The following is a 26,016-nucleotide window of genomic DNA, read 5'->3' as shown; positions in this document are numbered from 1 at the left end:
CGACACCAATCCCTATAATTCAACACTCTCATGTTACATCAATATGTATCATAGCAAACATGCTTCATTCAGCAGAGCAACAATACAGCCAGATGTTATCATGTCTTACACATACACACTCACTCACAGCACAGGCAGTGGTCAGTTGTGCCACTGTAGCAGAGATCTCTCTCTCACACACACACACACACACACACACACACACACACACACACACACACACCTCAGCACTTTAACAGATTAATTACAGCCACTGACTGACAGGACGGAATGAACCCTCTCAAATCAGCGCAAAAGAAAAGCAGCAGACACAGCGGCTCTTGCAAACACAGGCATACTCAAACAATCCATCTGATTACTTCTTTCCTACAGTCTGAGAGAACTACTGAAAATGCATTTTTACATTAACACTAAATTTGTCATAGCAAATCAGAATAACATGTTTAGGTTGTCCTTTTTGCTTTAATGATGGCAGTACTTAAGCTGCTTGAACTCCACAAGTTTGAGTAAAACCTGATGTTCTCCAGCATGATTGGAGATGTTCCAAAGGGCATCTTCTCCAGCATCTAACCGTTTTTGCAAAAAGAGTAGCACTGGTGCAGTATTATAGCCTGCATATGTGCAAGTAAACATCCTCATGTCTGTGGCGCGAGTGTGGATTGTGGTGTGGTGATTGACAGCTCAGGGAGAGTAAAAGATGAACCTTTGAGACTGAAGATGAGTATATTGCATAACAGTAGTTGATGCAGTGTGATCGAAGTAGCTCGGGGATATAGACATAGAGAGAGTGAAAGAGAAAAAATCTACTATTGAGTTAAGTGTTGTTTTTTGTGTGTGTGTGTGTTGGGAATGACGCATTGGTTCTCATTGATAAAAACAGAGGGTCTCGGCCTAATGGAGGACAAGAGAGTGACTCACACTCCCACTAGATTGTATCGTCCTCTTTCTCATTTCCACATATACATTTCCCAGGACCCTTTGGAAATGATGAGGCTACAACAAAGACGTAAAAAGGAGAATTTTTCATAGCCTGTTCACTCAAAGAATATACAAAGATATTTATATTATTATTCTCAATAAAAATTTGATCCCATGATAGGTTTGTGTGTTAAACATAAATTGTGTAATTTCTGCAAAAAAAAATTAAGCAAATCAATAATAAGAAATAAATAATTTGAAATTAATGTATTGTACGATAGTCTCAATATTCATTATGATGATTTCACTTTTTAAAGTGTGTAATATCTGCACATAATAGCACTAATAAAATTAAATACATTTATTATTATATTGTTTATAAAATTATATATTACATATTTAGACACTTATTATATAAGCTACTATATTGCTTTATTGTCTTAGTTAACTTGTGTTTGGCATAAACTATTGAACCTGCAAATTGTCTAACTCTTTGTCCAAAACTGCTCATTGCCACACATTTGAAGTATTGACAAACACGCATGCAAAAACCATCTAACTCCCTGACATAAACAAAAACCACACACTCTTTCACCCGCTTACACACACACACACACTCGCTCCATCGAGGTGAAACAGAGGAAATAAGTAGCACAGCATTTTTTTCTGCTTAGTATTCGATCCTGATAACTGCAGCACACTACACACATTTGTCCTTGCAAATGTTCCGTCTCCCTTCCTCTCTTCATCATTGCGCTCCTTGTAATCACTCCTTCCCAGTCTCTTCCCATCGGTCTAACACTCTCTTCTCCTTGCATGTCACTTCTCTCTCCCGGTCTGGGCCACAGTTTGGCAGTGTTCTCCTTCTCTCTGTACTCTACGCTATTAGCTGGAATGATAGAGTGCCTTTCCCTTTGTCCTTAATCCAAGTGAGAGCCCCATTCTGAGAAAATGCTAAAAGCTAGCATGCAGTAGCTAGTTCCAAATGCACAGAGATGCACAAACCTCTCGCAGATGTACGCATACACAACGGTAGAAGACAAACACCCAGATGTGGAAGTGCACATACACCAGTGATTTACAGACAGCAATTTCACCGAACACTGCAAAACTTTACAACAAATATGGGGTTTTTTTGTAAAAAAAAAAAAAAAAAAAAATATTTGATTACAAAAAAAGAGCCTTTTGTAATCACATAACCCTTTATCTTTTATTCATACTCAGGTCATCTTTCCTCGGTTTCTGTAAGCATTAGCAAGCTGTCTTAAATGCATACTTACTAATTAAAAAGTTTTACATAAACAAAATAATAGTACGGTTCAAAATATGTTAAAAAAATTATGTAAGGCCACATTAGAAGTCATAACACTTGACTAATAAAGATGTTTTATTTTACAGTTAGCGGGCTGATTGTTGATATCACATGACCAGCTGAATACTACATACTTTATCTTAGGCCCTGGCACAAATGGCACCCTAAACACAGTAATGCCGCTTTGACTGTCGGGACTGTAGAAGTCTGCTGTGGAGCTCGCTTCAGTGCGGGCTCGGCAAAACTGCGCATCGAGGGAGCATATCCACCACAAAGGGGGCGCTCACGAGCCCCCTTCTGAAACCTAATGACAAACGGGACACCCTACGGACTTCACGCTCACGCGCACACGGCTGCCATTGTAAGTAAGTTCACAAGACCGTAAGTGCAAATGAAGTGTGACATTTGGGTCAGGGCCTTAGTAACCGGACACTTGCACTCACGAAAGAAAATAAATTAATGAAAGAAATTAAGACATTGAGAAATTGAGACAATTGTGGTTTACTGTGAACAGAGCATTTCTACAATGACATTATTAACTGACAATGTTTGATTTTGTGTTAAGCTGCATCCACACCATGGGTGTCAGTATACTTGCAAAGGCGAACATCAGCCTGCGCAAAATGAACAAACAAAAAAGGAAAAACAGCTGTGTGGATCTGTAGAGCAAATCTGATGTCATTGAGCTAACATTGTGTCGGCCATCTTTACGCTTTCATTGCCCAATGCTCCTTTTACCATTTTTCTGTTTTCCCTACAGTTTCTTCTCTCTATATCTCCAACGAGAGCATCATCTCTCCATTTACCACCTTATCTTTGCTCTCATTTAGTCTTTCTCCCTCATTTCTCATTTGCAATTCCCCTCTCCCTTTCTTGCTCCTCCATCCAGCATGCTGCAGTATTACCACCATCAGCATCTTATGAGCGCTGCTCTTTCTCTCCTCGGTTCTACTGCGCTCACACAGACACACCAACATGCAATCTAGCCATATCCATGGGGAAAAGGCCTGTCTATAACTGGCAGGGGAAAAAAGGTGTTTCATAGCAATAGTCTGGTGTGTGTGTGTGTGTGTGTGTGTGTGTGTGTGTGTGTGTGTGTGTGTGTGTGTGTGTGTGTGTGTGTGTGTGTGTGTGTGTGTGTGTGTGTAATGGAATGGCAGTGTCTTATTGGGATTAGAATGACAAAACAAGGATATACTATACAATTAAAGTGCCATGATACATTACATCACCATGCTTGTTGTTCCCTTCCCCCATTCTCTTTCTTTTTTTTTTCTTTCTTTCTTTCTTTCTTTCTTTCTTTCTTTCTTTCTTTCTTTCTTTCTTTCTTTCTTTCTTTCTTTCTTTCTTTCTTTCTTTCTTTGTTTCTTTCTTTCTTTCTTTCTCTAACCCTCTCTTTCTTATTCCCTTTCTAACTCTCCTTCTCATTTGCAGTCATAGATCAGTTTCTTCTGCCCTGTGCAAAAATAAAGTCTTGTGGGAAGTGTGCCTTAAAAAACGCAAGGGATTTGGTGGGAAACAGAGGGGTGGGGGTGGAGAGAGATAAAGAGTGTGTGTGTCATGTAGGCTGTTTTCAACAGAGACCGCAGAGTCCCTCTTGTGACTGTTTTGAATATATTTTCATGTGCCATGAGCACAGACATCCAAATAGATGTTTTCACTCCCGTTTGGGAGTGCGTGCCAGTTTTTGTTGCTGTCAGTAATATCACTAACAGCATTAAAACGATACTTCACCTAACGATGAAAATCATTTACTCGCTATCATGCTGTTCCAAACCTGTATAACTTGCTTTCTTCTGTGGAACAAAGAAGAAGAAATTTTGAAAAATTTAGGTTTTTTTGTCCATACAATGCAAATCAATCAGGTTTAGTATATGTACAAAAAAAACAAAAACAAAAAACAAAAACAGCTGAAACATTCTTTAAAATATTTACAGATGTTCCACAGAAAAAAAAGAAAAAAGATAGTCAAACAGGTTTGGAACAACATGAAGGTGAGTAAATTAAATTTACAATTTTTGGGTGCACTATCCCTTTAAGTATTAAAAAAGTCTAAAGTTCCCTTAAATGGGAAATTCCTTTTGGTTTGTAAGTCATGATTTAAAAAAAAAAAAAACTTTTTCTGTTTAGACACAAAAACCCCAAATTCAAAGACGAAAGACAGTAAAAGTAAAAATAAAAAAAGTAAAAAAATAAATAAATAAAAGATTGTGAATAATCTGAGACAAACGATTACCTGTCTTATTTTTAAAGTAAGAGCGGCTGCAGCCATTTTTAACTTGAATGTGCAAGGCTTCTGTTACATGCCGGTTGCAGTAATTTAAGCTGATGTTACAAGCTGGTATATGTTAAGATATCATATTATTTTAATTCATTATCGTAATCAAAAACACACTGGCTTGCAGCACAAATGGTTTTACATTTTATTATTCTTTTCCTATAGCGTATAAGTCTCACACACTAAAAAAATAACTTCCGCATTGAAAAATAAAGTATAAATAAACATTTAATTACTGAATCTCCAAAAAAAAAAAAAAGTGCAATAAAATAATATGCTTTGTATTTTTATGCTAGCTAATAACATGCTAATGACAAATTTCACTGTTGGATTAATTCTCCCGTTTGGAACAATAGAAAAAAATCCACACCTCACCGGCAAACCAGCAACCTGCTAAATACAAAATTAAATAATGTCCGTAGGCCATAAGAATTAAAGGCCCATAAGGCCCACATGGGAGGTGTATAGGGCTGGACTACAAGGCTTTTCTTTTCTGTTTTTACCTGGCTGTTCCCCTGTGACCAACGACTGCTCTAGGGAATGGGGTTTTCCATTTGCCTTGTGAACAAAATGCTGAAGTGGTGCAAAGGTGAACTATGAGCAGGGGTTCTGGACATTGCTGGCCATCCTGTGATTATTTTGGCAGTATAATTGTGTTGCAATGAAAAACTCCTAATGTAGGTGGTTTCACACCAATAACCTGTTGGCTCTGGCATTGGCCGGTCTTCAACACCTATTTAAAAAGTAGGAGCACTGCACAGCGTCTGCCGGCATATACAAGTTCACTGGCTGACTAGACTTTAGGGTGGATGACCGGCTCACTGTAGTCTAGTTGGAGGCGTGTTTAGAAAAGACCAAAGCAAACAAAATCTCTTGAGCCAAGAAAAGATGCCTTGTAAAAGCAAATACGCTGCAACTCGAACAGAATAATTCACCACCGCAACCAGTGAGGGGGAAAAAAGCACACTGCGCATTCAGCACCCTACCTCTTATTCACCGATTTATTGGTCTCAGCGTGACTGGTTCAATAAGCTTTATTATCATGCATTTTGCTGCTGCAATGTGTGGCTAGAAGACATGTACAGATACTGTATAAAACCAAGTTATCTTGGTGGCTTGGTTGAGCTTTTGCTGCCAGTATTGTGCAAATGAACAGTACAGGAGGAAGAGTGGAGCCCTGCTTGTTACCGAGTGAGATCTTGTCCCACATATCTCCTCATTTTCGTACTATTTTTAGAGATGTAGTAAAAGTAGAAGAAGAAAAACAGTGGGGGAAGACTGGAGGTGTGTGCACGGGGGTGCCGAAAGAAGGATTTTACAGGCAGACTAACTCGGGTTACAAATGAGCATGATCATTACAGGGAACACAAAGGTAATTACTTCTAAGGAACTGATAAACACAAGCCCATTTTAAAAGAGAAAGCATGCGGTTAAAAGGAATGCAGTCATATTCTATGAGTTGTACACAGAGGGCTGCCGTGGTCTATGCGGCTCTTGAGGATGCACTTCAAACGTGTTTGCAATGAATAAATCACACATTGCAAAAGAAGCAAGAAGTAATATTCGTTCTCCATCGCACGCAAGGAGCGACGCTTTTAAAATAGTTTCAGGTCCCTGGAGTCCTGACATTTGAGGTTATTTTTAGCACATTCAGTTTGCTAACTGTTTACAAACACCTGGTGGGGAGACAGCACTATACGGCGCTTTTGGGACAGTTGTGCTATTGGGAAATCCAACTTAAAACTGAGAAAACCGTATTCCAATCCTTTGTTTCTAGTTTTCCCACAAAATCTTTGTGTTTGTCTTTTAGACATAGGTTCATTAAATGTTTGCGGTAAGCTACACCTATAAATTGGACCTAAAAATTATTCGTACTGTGAACTCAATTTTTGAGAAGGTGAACCGGTTTTGTCAATTACTTTGATCAGAATAGAAATTAGAACTGGGAATGCAGACTTTTTTCCCTAACAGTTTTCCCACAAAATCTTCCCCCAATACATTTCTTTAATTATTTATTAAGTCCCCTTGCAGTCAATAATTGTATCCCTTAAAACTAATCTTTGATCACCAAAATTACAATAAAAATAAAAAAAATTCCTTGAAAAAAATGTCTTCATCCCTTTAAATAGCTTGAATGTAACTCTACACCCTTGCCTCGTTTAGTATACGTGGTTCTATGAATATGCGAATTAGCCCTGCCTCCACCCACTCACACCAGTAGTTTTTGACGTCAGAAACACCAGCGATTTCAAACCATGTTTTTGAGACTGTCCTTGTTTCACTGCAGTTTTAAGGAGAAAATACTGAGCAATGGTGTTGACTTATGAATTTGCACATGGTTTTCCTTAAAGCATATTAACAACACCACATAGACATATAAACAACATTAAATACTTGATTTTCACTACAGGGGGACTTTCTTTTTATATTCGTAGAAATTATTGGTCATTTAGAATTTTAGATGAAGGTTGGTCAAACATTTGCCATGTGCAACACCTACAAATTAGATATTATTCATAGTACTAAATAATGTTAATCTCCAGAATATCATTGTGCCTTTCAGCACTGGACAGCTCCAGACGTGACGATATACTTTTCCTGGTGGCAGTACAATCAAACATTGGTGCGCATGCCGATAAATGCTGTCTAGTTAGGGAGCTCACTAAGGTTTGGGAAACTCCGGGGGTTGATCTACTGACATAACACATGTAAAAGCAGTTATTCAGTGTCATGACAAATGCAAAGCGAAAAAACAAACATACATTATAACGGATCATCTTTCTTAAGCAAGGTGAATTGTGACGTTAATTAACGGCTTTCTTCATATTTATATATATATATATATTTACCGGTGGGAACAAAATACACAGAGCACTGCAAAGCGGGATTATTTTGACTACGGGCTGTTGCTAAGAAACGCTGCTAGAGCTCTGTAGTTCATTTAATAGTTGTTCATCCTTATCGAATAGGATTTTGCACGTGAATGACTATGCACCCGCAGGTTGTTATCCATACAACATGTGCTCACCTACAAGCATGAGGTGCTGAACAACAGTAAAGTCATTCCGATCATTCTGCAAACTATGCATTTGCTCCTCATTGAGGTCATTGAGGACGTTTTATTGTGTGATCTTCCTTTATTAATCTGCCCTACAACTCCAGTGTGTAAAGTATGTTTTGTGTCTTCTCTCCAAATGAAGCACCTTTTCCTCTAATTCTTCACACATGAATTACAAATTACGCAATAGTGACAATTGTTTGGGCCCCCCAGTGGGGGCCACAAAAGTGTGCTAGAAAAATTAAAATAAAATAAAATAACTAATGGTGGGAAGGAAAATATATAGTGTCAATGTAATATAAACTAAATTTCTTCTAGATAATATTTTACACATATTTTTAGTGTATCTTTTAACAGTATATATTGCCAAAAAATTATATAAAATCTCTAATGTTAGGTAGAAAAAACATACAGTGTCTGCTTAATAGAAAGTAAATAGTTTCCAGATATAGTTCACATATTTATTATATAATCTTTTCACAATAAAATAAAATAAAATTAAATTAAATTAAACTCTAACGGAGGGAAGGGAAAAATACAGTCAACTTAATATAAAGTAAATATTTTCCAGGTAATATTTTAGACAGCTTTGTAATACTTTTTTTTCACAATATAAATAGCATCTTTAGACATGAAAATATATTTGCATTTTATAGTTTAGGAAGGAGGTCTCAAGGGGATCATCATATTTGGAGTTCATGGCATCAAACATTTTAATCCCCCTGAATTAAATGATACTGTAGTTAACTGTTATCTGAAACCTTTAATCTGGCCAATACGGAGCCAGGGTTTACTGCAACTCTTCACTTATGTATGGGCTCACTGGATCATCTGATTTAAACCAGGGATTTAGGCTAACCAGAGAGAGAGAGACAGACAGACAGCTCCTAGTCCTGACACCATAGATCAACTCAGATACGCATGCTATTTATTTTATGGTGCCCGACACTACAGTCTTTTAAAAGTCAGCATTTGCTTTGTAAACATCTTCTATCTTCATAAATGCCTAAAATGAAACCTGAATCAGTTAAAAGTGTAGCCAAAAATCTAGATAATACACATCTTGCATGCATTTGCATATTTTCAGATTGAAAAAAGTGACTAACAGCATTGCCTGCACACTGCACGCACATACACAAATGCACAGGCTCTGCCTCTGTTGCTCTGCAGCAGAAATCAGAGCGCAGTCAGCTAGTATGAGACGCCGCAGTATTACGCTATAGCACAGCCACAGAAAGGGACATGGAGGTTGTAAGTGATGATTAGCAATCCGGCACGAGGCCCTGCACCCATACAGCAGCCCGCTAATAAAACACTATGCGTGTCACGGTTGATAAAAGACCTCCGTTCAATGACGACGCAGTAAAGCGATGACAACATCTCTCCCTCCCCTTGAGAACAGTGAGAAGAGCTGGGTAACTTACAATCGCAGACCCTTCAAACGCATTAGGAGCAATTCTGCAATTAAATGCAGACAAAAATACAAAGTAAAACTGACCAGTTAAATGGAACCCTGGGGATTTAAGAAAGCAAGTATGTATCGACTGCTCATGACTATGATCCATTGACCTAGATGTGACCAGGGAGATAAATATCTTAAATAACCAGTCTTCAATGATAAAGGAGATAAATGGTTTCTGTTCACTAGCTCGTGAATGACGTTCTGAGAGCCAAAGGGTGAATTCCCTTTCATGTGCTCCAGCTGAGACATCTCTCAAACCAGGGTCAGAAAGTGACTTTGTTTTCCTAAAGTCACTACAGATTTGTATATAATGACAGAGATTATTGTCTGACAGGAAAAAAGATGATATGATTAATCACTTAAAATGGCAAGCAACTAGTTTGGTGCATCTAATTGGGCATCTAATTCATATGACCTTATTATGCTCAGTATCCCAAAATTGGGATCACAAGCGTGACACCCAGAAGAAAATCTAACTCAAGCTTCAGGTGTAGTGATTACCAGGTGCTTGTGGTGGCAGTGATATACGGGGATTCTGCCGAGTAAGCAGGAAACTGATTCAGTCAAAAGCAAGACCCATGGGAATCTCTAGTTTCTGGGATACCGCGAATATCCTGTACTCCCAATGTGGATACATACCTAAGCACAACCTGATACCAGTAACTTGCTTTGATAAGCTAGAATTTTCTCAAATATCTTGTGGTTAAACATATGGCTCCCTTACCATTGGTATGGGTCCCATCATTTAACAAAGGGTACAACATTACTAAGTATTTTTCAAGCATGACAAGCATGTTCACTGACTGTTATAGGTTCAATCAGCTCGATGAGGGCACTGATCAGGGAGTCGGTTATTTTAAGGACCTTAATGTGCACAATGCAACTTAATGTAAGTTCTACAGCAAAAAACTTAATCATGTGAGCATGACACCGCATATAACACGTGAAAGATGTTTTAAAAAACAAACAATTATTTAATTATGTATCAGCATAAAAATACAAAGCTAGACAGGTAAATAAACATAATTTAGCTAACATTTATAAATAATTTACAGCTGAAATGTTGCACCAATCAAAGTATTTATCATAATGTACTTTTAAATAACAAAAAAATATCCATGATGCTGTTGGTCATAAATGCCAGTAAGAATGGTGTACAACGAGGACATTGCCAGGGCCTAAAATGGGAGGCCCTGTGATTTCAACCGAGGGGGACCCACAGCAACAACCTACACCAGGGCCCCGGATACCCCAGATACAGCCCTGTTGCCATGGAATAGAGCCATCATCAGTGTCCCAATGTGTAGTGAGTCAGGGTCTTCACCAGTGCCCGATTTAATGCACACGATATACTGATTCACGACCAAGGGAGTTAAATTAGAGGTACTCATTTAGGCATGTGCAGTTGTTTTCTCGCTTTGCTGAAACGTTTTTCTAACTTTCAAGATCTGCGAGGTAATGCAATGTTCATAGCCAAAACTCAGTGTACACCTCGGGAAAATGTCATGGCGTTCAATATCGTAGGGGTCTGCCAGGTGCCGTTCTGCAGTATGGACAACAGCGAAATGTGCATACTCTTTGCGCATGCGCAATGACTGGCGGTTGTGATCTGAATGCGTGTATATTAATTAAGGGGTATGTTTTTGCGATAATGACCGTCTGGCTGTGGATTATTTGGCTTGCTACACGCATACTTACAAATAAATGGACATTAAATATAGAGAACTGAATACGACCACATCTATGAAGGAAACCAGTCAGTTTTACAGCGTTGCCAAAATCAGAAATTGTAGATGGCTGAATGCAGCGACTGACAAACCATGATAAAGTTAAGTATTATTGAAAGCAGAATATGACATCAAACTGAATAACAATGTTCTTCAAACCATTAAAATATTTTTTTCAACATTTCATAATTTACACGAACAGTCGAACCAAAAGGGTAAATTTTAAAAAGGTGCCGAGGAGCCCACTGCGCATGCTGAGAGCTCGAGTTATGTTCACCCCCAAATAATGCGCGTGGAGCGTGACAGCGAGACAAAATACTGCATTTTCAGAGAGTGATAGAGAAAGACTCCACATAACGACCCAAAATCTTTTTCTCTCCAAACTTAGCCAGAAAACTTCCCAGAGGTTAACAACTTATCAGCTCATGCCAAGTGCGACAGTGGACAATTCCGATTGTTGCAAACTAGCTTGTGATTCCATGTACACTCACACAGGGTCATACTACAAGAAGTGCACGTGAAGCGCGCTCAAAATCTAATACAGACATGTTTAATAATAAAGTAGATTTCGAAAGATGCCAATACACTCACTCACCCTGGCGTATTTGGAGGAGTAGGGGTCCTCAAACAGCGCCCACATGCGGGGTCGCCAGATACTCCACCTGCTGGTGTTGCGACCATCCTCCTGTAGACACAACCTCTTCAAGTCCCCGTCCGCACCACCCGTTAGCGCCGGGTCGTCCTCTGGCAGGTCCGGCTCGGGCGTCTCGAAGCTGTCCAGCGCTTCCTCTGCGTCCCGATGTTGTCGGTAGTTCATCCAGCAGCAAGCCTCCACGTCCGTCTCATCGATACCCCAGAACGCGAGCTCCTCCTCGAAGAGAGGACCGCAGACATCGTTGGGACAATGCAACTTCCCAGTGCGGTAATAGTTGAGGATGAAAGCAAAGGTGGCAGGGTGACGGTCAAAGAAAAACTCGTCGGATTTGGGGTCATAGTCAAAGTTACTGAACGCATCTGGCTCCGTGAGCCAGGACAAGCGGGTCCCAGGCAGCGTCTTCAGTGTGCTGCGGTACGTCTCGTGCCGAACCCCCCCGCAGTTTATCACTATTTTCTCGCTGTCTGAAGGACAAGTCATGTCTGCGCTGTAACATGCTTTGCTGGACGACTTGTTCCCACCCTTGCGCCCTTTGAAAGAGGAGACACACACCGAACTGAGCATAGAGGAGCAGGGGGAGGGAGAGGAGGAGAGAGAACCGAGAGGGGAGGGGGGGAGGAGGAGCCTGCGGTGGGAGAGAAGAAGAGAAAAGAAAATTAGTTATGCTCATACTTTTATACATCATCAAGTTGGTCAAAGTAACCGGCTTTTAACTCATCACATCATTAGTTCTTGCACCGGTCGCTAATGTGGCTCTGTATGTGGTAGGCTACAATGCAATTGTAATGGTGAAATTCCTATTAAAATTCTGGAGAAAGTGCAAATATAGCCTAATGCTGTTGAGAACATCATGAGGGGGCCACTACGGCCTTTTGTGGTAGTCTACTCATTGGGCCTGAAAAAGAAAGGACCCGTCCATAAACATTGTGTAATTTTAGTGACGACCCTGGCAAACATACAAAATGAGATGAATGTTGATACAGGTATATGGGATAAGCATTTTAATGAAGGAGTGAGTTTCACATAATAAACAGGAATGAGACCCCTCCTCTTTTGAAATGCCCACCCATCTCTCAATTTCCATCTTTTATCATCACTCAGTTCTCATGTCCCTCAATTCACTAAAACACTCTGCTCAATTACAGCGAAGGGAGATGAAAATGACTGAATGTTTCACAGCCACCCCCCTCCTCACACCATGCTCTCAGTGTATCCAATAGAAAGAGGGAGAGGAAGAGAATGAGAGCGAGAAGAAGGGTGGGAGGAAGAGGGAGAAAAGCTAAAGGCAGAAAGATTATTTGCTGAGCTACACAAAATAGGGAGAAAAGACTGCAGAGCATTAACTCTTACACTATCCCTCGCTTTCTCTCTTTGGGCAGTACTAATGTTATGCAGACCGCTCAGTACAGTCAGTGGGTATTAACCTTTGTTGCAGTCATAATTGTTTGAGGATGCAATCTTCACAATTACAATATTCTATTAAAAAGGGTTAGATTCATATGCACAAACATGCATTCATATTTTCATGGCATTACACTTAGAAGGCGCTTAAAATTTTAATGCTTTTACTTCTTAGCCGTATAGTCAAACAAATGAGTACTGCCGCTCTTTTTCCTATCAAAATGTCCCATTTTGGAAATATGGAGCAGGGAAGCTATTCTCTTTTTCTCTTGGGATTTTCAAACACTGTAAAAAAAAAAAAGTGGTGACGTGTCATTGGATCTATTTGTACCTGATTTAAACTTTAAAAATGACTTTTGTTAGTGTAACTAATGTAGTCAAATTCAGCCATGTTAAACCAGATTTTTAAATGGAATAAAGCAAGTTCATTTAGAAGTTACTACACAAAGCATTTTTTTTAGATTGCCTAGCAAAACAGTGTACAAGGGTCAGATTTCACAGACAAATGTCCTCCTCCCATGTTTTGCTGTGCTGTCTTTTCCGGCTTTCACAATATCTGTGTGCCTCTTGTTTGGCTGTGCTGCATGGTTGCCCCATACATATCTGCCAAACTGTCTTCCCTCATTACTTATCCACTCTCATCCACTCTGCTCAGCTCACTCTTTCCCTTGCTTTCCCTTATGTCACCCTGTGATTAACTGTTAAAACAACATAGATCACAGGAGAGTGAGAACCTTAGGAAGGAGAGAGGCTGAATCATACGAAACAAGGTAAATTGATTCGCTGCTTCTCTAAATGAAGATAGTTAGGTTGGTTTCTGCATTCAGCACCACGGACAGCACACGAGTTTCAGTTAATCGTTTAAAGCTAAGGACTGTATAAGCACTGGAATATAGTTCAAAGTTGAGCAATTCAAAACAAAAATTATACCAGACATCCAAGGAAGTGTCTTAAAAAAAAAATATACTAAAAGAAATCTCACCAATAATAAATAATAATAATATAAAAATAAAATAAAAAAATTAAATATATATATATATTTTTTTAATCAACACAACTGTGCAGGCATTATACATGCTGTTACAATAGTATTTACTTATATATAACTAAATTCTCAACACTTTGGCTCTGCTGCACTATCAAAACACTGTTTGCCTGAGCAGCCCAACATTCAACATTGGCTAAACCAATGGAGTATTTGTAAGGTGTTTAGATATAACAAGCGTATAGTGGTAAAATAAATAATTATAAGGAACACAAATGGGTAAAAAAAGAAAAAGGAAAAGATGGAAACCCTGAAACTGAGAGGAAACTAGGTGAGAAAAAATTTGTACTAACAAAGCAAAAAAGGCTCCCATAAAAGGGAAATCATTGTTTAGTGTGTGCCTGGATAAGGGGGAAGTACATTAAAGTCTGCATGTCCATTGGGATGGGGGTTGGATGTAAGGACAGATACGCCTATAAAAGACAACAGCACTCTATCGACAGAGAGCGAGGAGAGAGGAAAAACGGGGAGAACAGGTTACGGCCACTGAGGGGAATGTGAAGGAATGACTGCAGTAAAGGTAAATGAGGCTCCGTTCATAAATTATTCAATTTAGAGAAACAATTGTCAAAGAGAAGAGATACATACATGCACTCTTATGAGAAGGCAGTAGATCTGACCCATATCTACGCTACTGTTCTTCTATCTTACAGTATGCTGTACTGCGTCTGCATTATACCTTCATTCTAACTCCCTTTCTTTCTGTCTGGTGCAGTGTTGGTTCTTTGGATATTTCTACTTGCTATCCCACTGCAGTTGAAGCTCAGCGGTGCTCAAAGGCCACCTAGAGGCTTCATCAGGGAACTGCACAGCACAAAATACTGCAGTACCCCCTCCTCTTCAAGTTTTCTCCCCGACTGAGGTATGGATGCCTTATGCAAACCATATGTCGATGCATTGCATACAGGGTTGTGTCCCATTTTAGCCCATACACTCTTTAAAGTAAAAGAAATCACTTAACAAATGTAATATAATTGCTGATTTATACAAACCAAGCTGGTATTATCTCAGCCTCAACCTGATGCTTGTGATGCTGATGCTCTCTCTCTCTCTCTCTCTCTCTCTCTCTCTCTCTCTCTCTCTCTCTCTCTCTCTCTCTCTCTCTCTCTCTCTCTCTCTCTCTCTCTCTCTCTCTCTCATTTGTGTGCACTAAGCTACTCTTAGCGGAGTTGCTCATATCGACGTCTCCTGTGGAATAGCACTAAAAGAAAATAAATTAACAGAGCAAGGACGCTTGCGTACACAAACGTAGTGACATTCGCAAAAAAAAAAGCCATGTCACAGCACAATTAATTAGCTTAAAATGAATTTGTGCTGTGCAAAGACAAACTACACAGCATTGGCACACATGCATAATACGATATATCCTCAGAAGGTCATCAGTCAGACTTTGACCTCTGCTTTGAAACTAATCACTCGGCACGCTCTGACTGCTGAGAACAGAAGCCCTTTTCAAAAGGCCCACTCTTTTTCAGCCAAGAGAAAGAGATACAGAAAGAAGCTTAGAAGACTCATCTTACAGTGACAGCATTGAGACGTAGGCTACATGACTATATTCCCATATCTAACACTAACAGTGTTCTTAAGATAGTTATAAGCCTCCACCCAGCCCCAGCTCTCGTTAAAACCTAATTAATAAAAGTGCCCTCTCTGGTTAATTACCATCCCTTTATAGTCCCCTATTAAGTACTCAGGGAATGAAGCCGGAGAGAGATGGGATATAATTGTGTTAAGCCAAATCACACATGAACTTGATGGAAACTATTCTTAGAGGTGGGAAAGAATGGAGTAGGGTGACCAAAAAAAAAAAAAAAAGGAACCGAAAACCAGACGGAGGACAGAGAAGGTCATCTCAGGTGATCGGTAAGGGTCACACTGTCAGGAAGGGGTATATTAGTGAGGATGCGAAATCATGGAAAGGCATCAGCAGGAGGAAGAGTAAATGATTTGAAATAAGGTGCTGCCAATAGGATGTAAGTGGGTGAGGGAGGGAGGGAGAAGGGGAGGGACCAGAGACAGAGAAATAAACAGAAAAAGTTTAACTGGTGTGTGATACGATGAGAAAGTGTAACAAAACATGTTTGAATGAAGGTGTTGCTTAAACTGGTCGTTCTCAACTGGTTCAAGATAATGTCCCTATTGTCGAACAATGAACAATGATAAAATCAAGTAGAATTAGAAGCACAGTCAAAAATTTCAACAACAAAAAACCAGGGGAAATGTTTCATCATCCATTTTAACGGCTGATTAAGCAATTATTAACTGTATTTAGCATTGTTATTATATACAACTTTATCAGAACCATTTTTTGGGGGACCCTCCAGTTGAGAATCATTGTAAGAGTATTAGCAAGATATGGGAGAAATGGGAGAATGAAGATAGTTCCATGCATCCCCAGCCAAAATATACTTCTGACTGAGTTTTGTTTGCAGTTGCCATTGGGTAGGGATACACACACACACACACACACACAAGCTGCTTATGCAGCGGCTGAAATGAGAACAATTCTCTAACATACCTCGGGCATATACTTGGCTACTCTCTTTAAAAATAAAACAGAATTAGGGATCTTCTTCAGAAGATAAGAAAAGAGTGTGTACCGGTATACAGGTATAAAGAAGATTTGACATTTACGCTAACATATTGAAAAGACACCTACATCAAGCCAATACAGCTGTCAAGGTGACATGACTATGTGGGGGGGGGGGGGGGGGGGGGAATCAGACACTCAATCATTGTGGGACATGAAACGTCCATATATTTGTTGGACTGACAACAACTCAAAATGTAACATACCAGAAATACCTTTTAAAAAGTCAGTGTGCAAATCATTGAGTGACTTTCATGGAGCCTACTTTTTCCTGTCAGCACCTTAGCTAACTATAAAATAATAAACATAAAAAAAATAACTAAAGGTCCTCGTGAAATACGTGTAAATATATGATTATGTGACAATTAGGCCTAATAGATTGTCGATCATGGATTGATTCGCCATGGATACCTACTCAGGCTAACGGGAATTATATTCGCGAAGTGACTTTTATGGTAACCAAATCATTCCATAATTCGCACGCTGGTTTAAGTGAGAAAAACAAAGTAAACCTGACTAGGCTACTTGTTGAGTCCGTTGACTGGCAGAGGGTAGACAGGCCGGGTCTTTGCATGGTTACACCGGGCACACAGACAGAAATACTTTTGTCACTTGTACACAAGATCACGACACAGACACAGCACAAACACCTATATTACTTACTCGCTTTGGGTCAGGCTCTGTTCGCGTGCGTGCAGTGTGCGTGTTACTGAACACACACACATGAACACATGAATTGCACAAAAACGCTACGTGAAATTGAGTGTTTTCTGACTGAATGGAGGGATCCTCTTGGCGTGGGGTCCGAATGACTGTGCAGAATACTTAAACATAAGATTTTTTATTTTATTTTATAAAATGTCTACAGTTATGAATAATGTAATATATTATTGCTACAAGAACTGCCGGTTCAAAATGTGCTATACTGCGTAGTCGCGCCCAGTTCCTTAAGTGATATAAAATACTAGCTTTCTTAATATCTATATATTTATTAGGCTATATATCGCCTATGTTGGACCTCTGCTAGCCTTGTCCCTCAAATAAATGACTCCCGTTATATGCATGGTGTTACAGGTCTATTATATAATTTTCGCCCTGATCAATAAGCATTTCTATGATTTACCAAAGCTCGTATTAACCAATTATGCTACTTTTATTCCCTAAACGAAACAGTCTATCCAACCAAGCGAAACGAGCAGTGGGGAAACACCTCTCTCTCTATTTCTTTAGTCTTCATGCACTCACTCCATTAACAGTCTATCCCTTTCTTCTCAGTTTTAGCATCCTTTCTTCCGTATCTTCACCTGCTCCCGTTGTCCAGGGTCAAAAAGACCGTAACCAGGTTGCAGACTGCAAGGTCTGTGTGAATTTATTTATGGCGAACAATAAGCACGACTAGAAATGTTATTCCTGAAGCTGTCTCCCTTTATCTCATCCGTCCGTTTTTTGCCCTCCCTTCTTTCTCTGTCGATCTTTTGGTTCTGTAAATCTGTATTTCCATGCAATTTAGTCCTTAATCTAAAGGTGACATGGGATCCCTCTGTGTAGTTCCCTTCCCTCCCTTCAGCTCTTTAAAGGGAAAGGTGGCAGCTGGTGCCCCCTCCCCAAACCCCACCCTGTGATATTTAACCATATACACGCCAACAATCAAACCTGTCGCTATTTCCAGCATTTCGACCAGTGTCACGTTTTTTTTAGCCCTTAAAAAACGAATACCCATTTCATGCAGATTTATATAAATATAATTAGCTATATATAATAATAAAAAAATCGTTTTTACATATATATATTTAAGGGTTATAAATGAACGATTAAGCTTACAACAGATATATAAATAGATTGAACTCACAAACTAGATCACATAAATTGGAGGATCAATACTTGGAGCTTAAAATTAACTTTTAAACTGCATTTATTTGAAATATTACACAAAAAATATAGTATACAGTATAAGAAAGTATAAATGACATCCAGATTACTTCCACTGTTGGCCAGTATGAGTGTCTTTTACCTTGGTCAGTGTGTTTTTCTGGGCTCGTAAATTACTAGTGTAAATCTGTAGTAGTTGCTTACAGATTTGAGTCTCCTTCTTATGGGAGTTCCACACATACACACAGTTTGTGTCTCTGTGTGAAAGAGACAACAATGCTACACCACTTAGGACAAGCACCAGGCCAGGTCTTCTGCTTAAACTGATTCAGCATCCAAGAAAATCAAATAATGCAAGCTGGGCAAAAGGAGGTACATATTGGGAAAAATATATATATCCTGAAGGGACACACAAACATTTGGAAACTTCTGAAATTTAGCTTAATTGCTTTAAAAATTGTTGGCTATTGTATAATATTCTAATTAAAATATAGTATCTTAGGACAATAAGAGGTCAAATGTGTCTAGACATGGTCAATAATGTTCTGATATTTTATTAATGACCATAATAACTGTCCCTTAGCCAATTTATCTGATTTTAATAGTTCTCGAAAAGATAAATCTAGCCTCCCCCACTTCGTAATCTTTGCCTTCACCTGTTCCTTATTTTTTTTTATTAATCTAGCTTCCATTCAGGGCCTTAAATCAGTGTCTGTCTGTCTCTGTCTCTCTCTCATTGCAGGACGCAGAGCTGGGGGAGGAGAGTGAGATGTCACAAGTGCAAGTGGAAGAAACTGGGTGGGACAAAATTTTGACTAAAATGCAATATTCTTCCAAATTCTCTATATTTTCCCATTACCACCCTCTCTGTTATGTTTTTGGCTCTCTTTATGAGGGTGTTACTATGCAACTCTCTTGCTGCCTCCTCAATGAAATGTCTGCCTCCCCATGGTCTTCCCTCTTTACTCGCATCTTTTTTTTTTTGCATACTTCCTGTAAACTTGAATGTTCATTTTTGAGTGAACGATCCCTTTAAGGATAAAGAATACATAGCCACAAAAGGCACACACTCCAGATCAATAAATCAATAATGTTTCCACCAATCAATTCTAACATGTTTTGTTCTCCATTTATTACAGACCCTCTGAGTGACGCAAGAAAAGAACAGAAATTAAGCAATTTTGATGAAACCATTTTTTGTTTAAGTTCAGATCAGCAAAACTGAAAATCAAACTTTTTTCTTATACCACTGACATCCTATTTCTTCCATATGTCTGATTCTCAGTACTATACATTTTAGGAACACCTAAAATGTCCAGTAACAGGCCTCTACCACCATCTTCTTCCCATTTCACCCCGCTTTGTGCAATATCAGCAGCTTGTGATGTTGAGGGAGGCACAGGTACCATAAAACTGTCCATATACAGACTGCTTTTGCCCCTGTGGGGCAAAGGCAGAGGTGGGCGAGGCAGCCGGGGTTGACATGATAAAGTGGATGGAGCTTTGTGAGCAGGAAGTCGGCTGTGAGCCCCGCTCTTGGTAAGTTTTCCATTAAAGGTAGCTGCATCCAGGACGGAGCGAGGAGACAAATCTGACCTGAAAAAGAGGATTATCAATGACTAAGAAAAAGAAAGAGAAAATATAGTGGGTAAAGAGGAGGCACAGGGCTCACAGAAGAGTATTAATACATTGCATGCACGCTCTAGTGCTTTGAGGTCCATTATCTTTTTGCCTTATCTCTATGCTGACCATTCACTTAGCCCATATATTACTTTGTCAATAGAAACACATTTGGGAGATTGTGGGTCCTCTGAGACTAAAGCTCTTCATTCTTAGCATAGGAAGCATCTTAGTATATATGCCATATACTGCTTTCTCAAGAAAAAATAAGCTAAAACACATGATGCTTTAAACGCTCTTAAAACAATTTGTTCTTAGTTAGGAAGTCAGCAAAGCATACTAGTTTAAAAACAAATATGCACAAAAAGAGACATTCCCCATTTGTTACACTGTCAAACATAAACATGCTGTGAAGAGGTGTGAGAATTAGTGTCAATGTGTGTTTGTGACCTTGAGTGCAGCCCACCAATCAAGAGCTGACAAAGTTCAGGAGGCCAGGCCAGAAGGTGAGATGAGCTATGCTTCACTAAATCATTTCAATCTGCCTGCAGCAAGCCAACATGAAAAATAAAGCATCCATCTAATGTGCCTTATACTACAGGGCCGTTGAATGCTTGAATCTGATTGGTTGACGAACGTTCTGAGGTGTGCAATTATTTTCAGGGAACCGCACGGCTAAAGTAGTTCCAGGCAGGTCTTGACCTCATTACAGTTCCATATCACTTCGCGTAGTCAACTGTAATAACGGACAATACGATACAATTCATAACAAGAAAAAGCTGCAGCCCCATGCGCTTGATCTGCAATTTTCAATGTCTAACTTCACAATCAATGAAAACATGCAGTTTAATTTTAATAAATAAAGTAAACAGTCCTATTCATAATCAATAGAAAATTAAACTGAATATTTAAATAAATTGATAGTCCTGTTGCACGGGTTTTCGTAATTATTGAAGATAATATAACAAATAAAGAAAATTGATAGGCCTATACTTGTTAAAAGGGCTTTGTGTTTCATTTATTAGTCTAGTCTACTGTCACTAATAGAAAAAAAGAATGAACGAATTAATTAAAACGAATTGAATTAATAAATAAATAATAATATTGACGGCGCACATGCTTCTCTCTAATGGTGCGTTCACACCGGACGCGAATAGCGCGTCAGGCGCGAGTCATTTCAATGTTAAGTCAATGCAAAGACGCGTTATGCGCGTAAAACGCGTGTAACGCGTCTTTGCATTGACTTAACATGGAAATCACTCGCGCCTGACGCGCTATTCGCGTCCGGTGTGTGGGTGCAGTAAGGCCGGTTATGAATGCAATTTGATACAGCGCGTTCAGTCTGTGTTCACAGCGGTGTTTAAAATCTGCTGCATTCACAGTCAGATAATGTTTCTAGTCGTTACGTGTGTGTCCAGCATTACTCTGCTATCAGCGGCTCAAACCTCCGTTACTAACTCTAAAATTACGTTTTGGAATTAGCAACGGAGCATGGGTTTAGATGCGCAAGGAATTAGTCCTACATACAAGAGCGTTTTAATGACAAAAACTTTACAAACGTCTTGAAATACATCATTTGAACAATATTTCGAGGTGTGGTAACTATAGTATAAGCGGAATAATTGACTCCAGGCCGTTGAATTATTATAAAAATAATGCACATCCGAGGTGTAACGGCCACTCCGCTTCGCGTCGTGACCGCATTACCACCTCGGGTGTGCATTATTTTTATAATAATTCAACGGCCTGTCGTCAATTATTCCTTACATATTCAATGTTGGATTAACCTTAAGCCTAATGTTTATTAGGGATCATTCACTCAAAAATAAAAGGTCTGTCATCATTTACTCACCCTCATATTGTTTCAAACCTGTATGACGTTGTGCAACACACATTGTGGAACTATTTTGAAGAATGTTTCAACTGTATTTGTTCATACAATGAAGGTAAATGGGGTACAAAACAACATTGTACAGACAAAAACAAATGCTAAGACAACTTTTTAAAAATGTTACCATTTTTGTGTGTGTTCTACAGAAAAATAAAAGTCATACACGTTTGAAATGAAATGGGGGCAAACAAAGACAGAATGTAACTAAAAAACTGTGTTGTGATCAGATCGGACCCTAAAGGTTTGTTAAACTGACCATGTTTGAAGATATTATTTGATCAGTTAGATAACTAAAAGTGTATTATGCACACTGTAATTCGAACTACCGGTAATCATAGCAATGTGAGATATCTTGTCTGCAGCTCGGTGGTACACGTTCAAAAGTCCAGAACCAGTTGCAGCTTTAACTGCACGATTCACTATGGGCCAGATCACAGATTTACATTCACCCCTGAAGTGATGTTCTTGGGATGGATGCTTTGCTCTAATGGTATCCAGAAAGCTGATTACTCAAATAGTACATTATCCTCCACTTACATCCTGGGATTGAATCTGATCGGTAAACCGTTTGATCTCAATCATCACTTTTGAGAAGCCACCACTGCTGACCTCAGATCTCGGAATTAGCATTTAATCCACCAGTGCATTCACACTGCCCTCTAGGGGTGGAGAGTTACCTGTGAAAGTGCTTGAAGTCTGCCTTGGTTGTGCTACGGGCTGGTTCTTGCATGAACGCCTGAGCCGTTTCCAGCTGTCGGTACAGTGCCTGAGTAAAATCAAGAGAAGTGTGAGTCATTCCATCAGCTCAGAAGCTCGGGTGGAGATAAAACAGCCGGAGTGCTGCTGAATCCTCCTAGCTGTGAGAGTCATCCATTAAGATACTTTGCATGAATTAGCATTTTTTAATATTGATGTTTGAAATTCCCTCGTCCACACCATTTTTAAAATACATTTCTATTCTCCACCCTCCAAAAAAGCTCCTTAAGCCCGCTTATAGAGCACAGTTAAAGGAATATTCTGGGGTTGTTTTTTTTTTTTGTCATTATTGACTCTCCTTTATGTTGTTCCAAACCTGTATGACTCTCTCTCTTCAGTGGGACACAAAAGAAGATATTTCGAAAACTGTCTCAGAATTCTCCACACAATGGAAATCAAAGATCATCAAAACTGGTTACCAAGGTTCTTCGATATGTTCGCATAAGAAAGAAAGTCATACAGGTTTGGAAAAACATGAGAGAGAGAGAGAGAGAGAGAGAGAGAAACGTATGCTAGAATGATAATTTTTGGTGAAGTATCCCTTTAAGCTCACTTGACAGCATTTGTAGCTTAAAGGTGAACTATGCAGGTTTTTTACCTTAACTGAACAGCTTCGGAGTCATTGGAATGGTTATATTACTTTTTTTCGGGTTGAATGGTGGTCGTCTCGCACCCCCCTATCGCCTGTGAGCGGAAAAACCACCCTTGCAACTTTGGGGCGGCGGGCCGGCGCGTCAGGAAGTATCGCGTGATATCAGGTCTCGCGATGTAACGAAATGCTTTACGGCAAAACAAAATCTGCTAAAATTATGTAATTATTGCGCTCCCTCAGGCTGTTCGAACCCGAATGAAGAAGACGTTGTAAAGAATGTCCCATCTGCTTTGATGTCATGATCTATAGCCTCTGTTATCTGAGAGTCGCCAACGAGTTTTTCCAACAGTGTTGTCAAATATCTATTACGAAGCTGTAGGGGGAGCTCTATAGAGAAACCTGCGAGCAAAAAGCAAGAATACAGCGAAGAAATTCCTGAACTTTTTTAATTAAATTTTTAGAACTGCATAGCCCTGCTTTAATACTGATTAGGGAAAAAGAAAAAACAGTTCATCACTTTATTTTTTTTAATAAAACAAAATTTTTGATTACAGTGGCACACTTACAATGGAATTGAATGGGGCCATTTTTGGAGGAATTAAAACAGAAATGCTTCTCAATTTTATAAAAGAACTAAAATGATTAATCTTCCTGTTAAATCTTGTGCATTATTTAAGCTGTAAATCTCTAAATCATTTTAGCCTTTGCGTTCATGCTGATGAAGTTGTAAAATTGGATACAACTTTACACAGAAAAGTTATTAAGTGATTGTTAATAACTTTTGACAGTTTTATTTGATCTGTCGTATTTAAATTGAAATGTTGAAACAATTGTCCTGTTGTTGTTTTATTTTTTATTTTATTTTATTCTCTGTACAGCACTTTGGTCAACGGAAGTTGTGTTTATTTGTGCTTTATAAATAAATTGAAATTGAAATTGTTAATGTTTTCACAATAACATCATGTTACGATGCATATTGTTTACAGCATATGCTTTTGAAACAGTGCGTATTTTAATGTTTAAGGATTGACAGAAATCACTTCCATTGTAAGTGCTTCGCTGTGACCCAGATTTGAGCTGTTTTAAAAGAAAGGGCTGGACAAGTGCAAACTTCACCTGGGCCTATAATGATCAGCTTATTCATCTCACCTGTATCTTGCTATAGTGTTCACCAAGAGGTGCACATGCTGCTAATTGACCTCTGTACTGGTCCTGCATTTCACTGATGGGGTTAGAGACCACTCGCATCGTTGGATGGTCTCTGAGCTGCGGAGGATCAAACATAAATGACAAAAGTGTAACGTTACAGTTCCAAATACAAAAAGGACATTCTCCAGAGAAACAAATATTTCACTCACTCACTCACTCACTCACTCACACACACACACACACACACACATCTCACCTTCTGGGCCAGCTCATCGAGGAAGTGTGTGGTCCAGTGCGGAGGGGCTTTAGAGTGGATTTCATTGTACAGAGGTCCATTTAGTGGCTTTCGGTCATGCTCAGTGTGTGAGGTGAGAGAGAAGTGAGCAGAGGCCGGCACTCTGTTCTGACGCTGGAGGACTGGAGGAAGAGGGGCATTCTGGCAGTGACAAGAAAGTGATGCTTGAATGTATCTATATTTGTTACACATCTTGTTTCTTCAGGTCTTCCATGTTCAGTAGCTGCTACCGTTACAATATGGGTCTCATTCATGAAACACGAGCAGAACGAATTCTTGTGTAAATCGTAGCCTATGTAAAGTGGTTCTGGCGTAAATTTTCGGATTCATTAAAATGTTCGTATTTTCCAAATGTTAGTTGGTACGAAAGAAATCTACACCTGCTCCCAGCCACGCGTAAATAGTGCGTTTAACATCCGAACGTTTTTCTCATTAATAAGGCTGCGTTTTAATTCACCTTAATCGGGTACATATTTACACACAGCATTTTGAAAAAAATATTAATTGCATAGGCTATATGGTTTTTCTTTTTACTTTAAAAGAATTAAAATTGAGAATGAGCGTGCACGCGCGTCCCATTTACGACTGATTGGAATTCATGAACACACACACACACGTTTCACTAGGCCTATCACATCTGACGTTTACGAAGTATTTGTGAATCAGGAGAAGAGTTTTCGGGAAGGTCTCTTTACGCGCAAATCACTCACATATTTACTCGTATATTTACGAATGTTTCATGAATGAGACCCATTGTTTAGTAACTTACACATGGTATAAATGCTCTATTTAACAACAACAACAACAACAACAATAAAATCCAATACTAATAGTTTCTGACAAAGTGTAATTATTCTACAATTATTGTTTTGTAAATATAACGTTAGTTAAATTAGGCGTTTAAACAGACGAAATTCTTTGTTGTTTGGTTCAGTTTTTGGTCAAAGTAACGTTAGCCTAACTTAGTAGGAGTTAGCTAAAATAGCAAGCTGCCAGCTTAATAACATCAACTGCTGTAACGTTAACTACAAATCGACAGGTGGTGACCCTACCTTGACTGTTTTTAAATAAAACGGCTGCAAATATGTAACGTTATGTCCAATGGTTGTGCTAGTTTGGACCTTTCGTCTGTGGTTATCCATTTTGAGTTATTCACAAAACTCAAAATAAACGAAGAGATGCAGGAACTCCTATCCGTCGAAAATTAGACAAGTGGCATATTACCAAAGAACTTATTGATGAACGTATTCTTCTATACTCTTTGATATTAACGTTACTGAAAAGACCCTTGATGCGTTTAGTCACATAGAGTCTGTTTAGTTTATCTGCTGCTATGGAAACGAACGCGCGTCCTTTTAGCGGTCAGATCAATTATTGCGCGAGGAATAAACGGTAAAA

General features: G+C 39.1%; 2 protein-coding genes across 5 annotated transcripts in view; both read right to left on the bottom strand.

Moving 5' to 3' along the window:
• kcnc3a (potassium voltage-gated channel, Shaw-related subfamily, member 3a) overlaps positions 1-11,989 on the bottom strand; it is a gene marked incomplete at both ends in the record, with an annotated part of 61,025 nt that extends 49,036 nt beyond the window's left edge. For 2 of the 4 annotated variants that reach the window (XM_079605040.1, XM_079605039.1), the window contains one exon: positions 11,351-11,989. In XM_079605040.1, the coding sequence (XP_079461166.1) occupies positions 11,351-11,974 (624 nt within the window). The remainder of the gene's footprint in view (positions 1-11,350) is intronic. The other 2 variants (XM_079605038.1, XM_079605041.1) reach the window with 1 other exon arrangement.
• Positions 11,990-18,314: 6,325 nt separating this feature from the next.
• Positions 18,315-25,965, bottom strand: saxo3 (stabilizer of axonemal microtubules 3). Its single transcript, XM_079627597.1, has 5 exons — positions 25,671-25,965; positions 24,580-24,759; positions 24,324-24,440; positions 22,504-22,592; positions 18,315-19,911 (listed from the first exon to the last, which is right to left on the bottom strand). Exons 1-5 carry the CDS (start codon positions 25,758-25,760, stop codon positions 19,557-19,559), a joined length of 831 nt encoding a protein of 276 aa, XP_079483723.1. The 5' UTR covers positions 25,761-25,965; the 3' UTR covers positions 18,315-19,556.
• Positions 25,966-26,016: the final 51 nt, after the last annotated feature.

This window comes from Phoxinus phoxinus (genome assembly GCF_949152265.1).
Source record: "Phoxinus phoxinus genome assembly, chromosome: 1".
Taxonomy (NCBI): domain Eukaryota; kingdom Metazoa; phylum Chordata; class Actinopteri; order Cypriniformes; family Leuciscidae; genus Phoxinus; species Phoxinus phoxinus.
The sequence above is the reverse complement of the archived record's forward strand: the minus strand, read 5'-3'. Positions and strand labels throughout refer to the sequence as shown.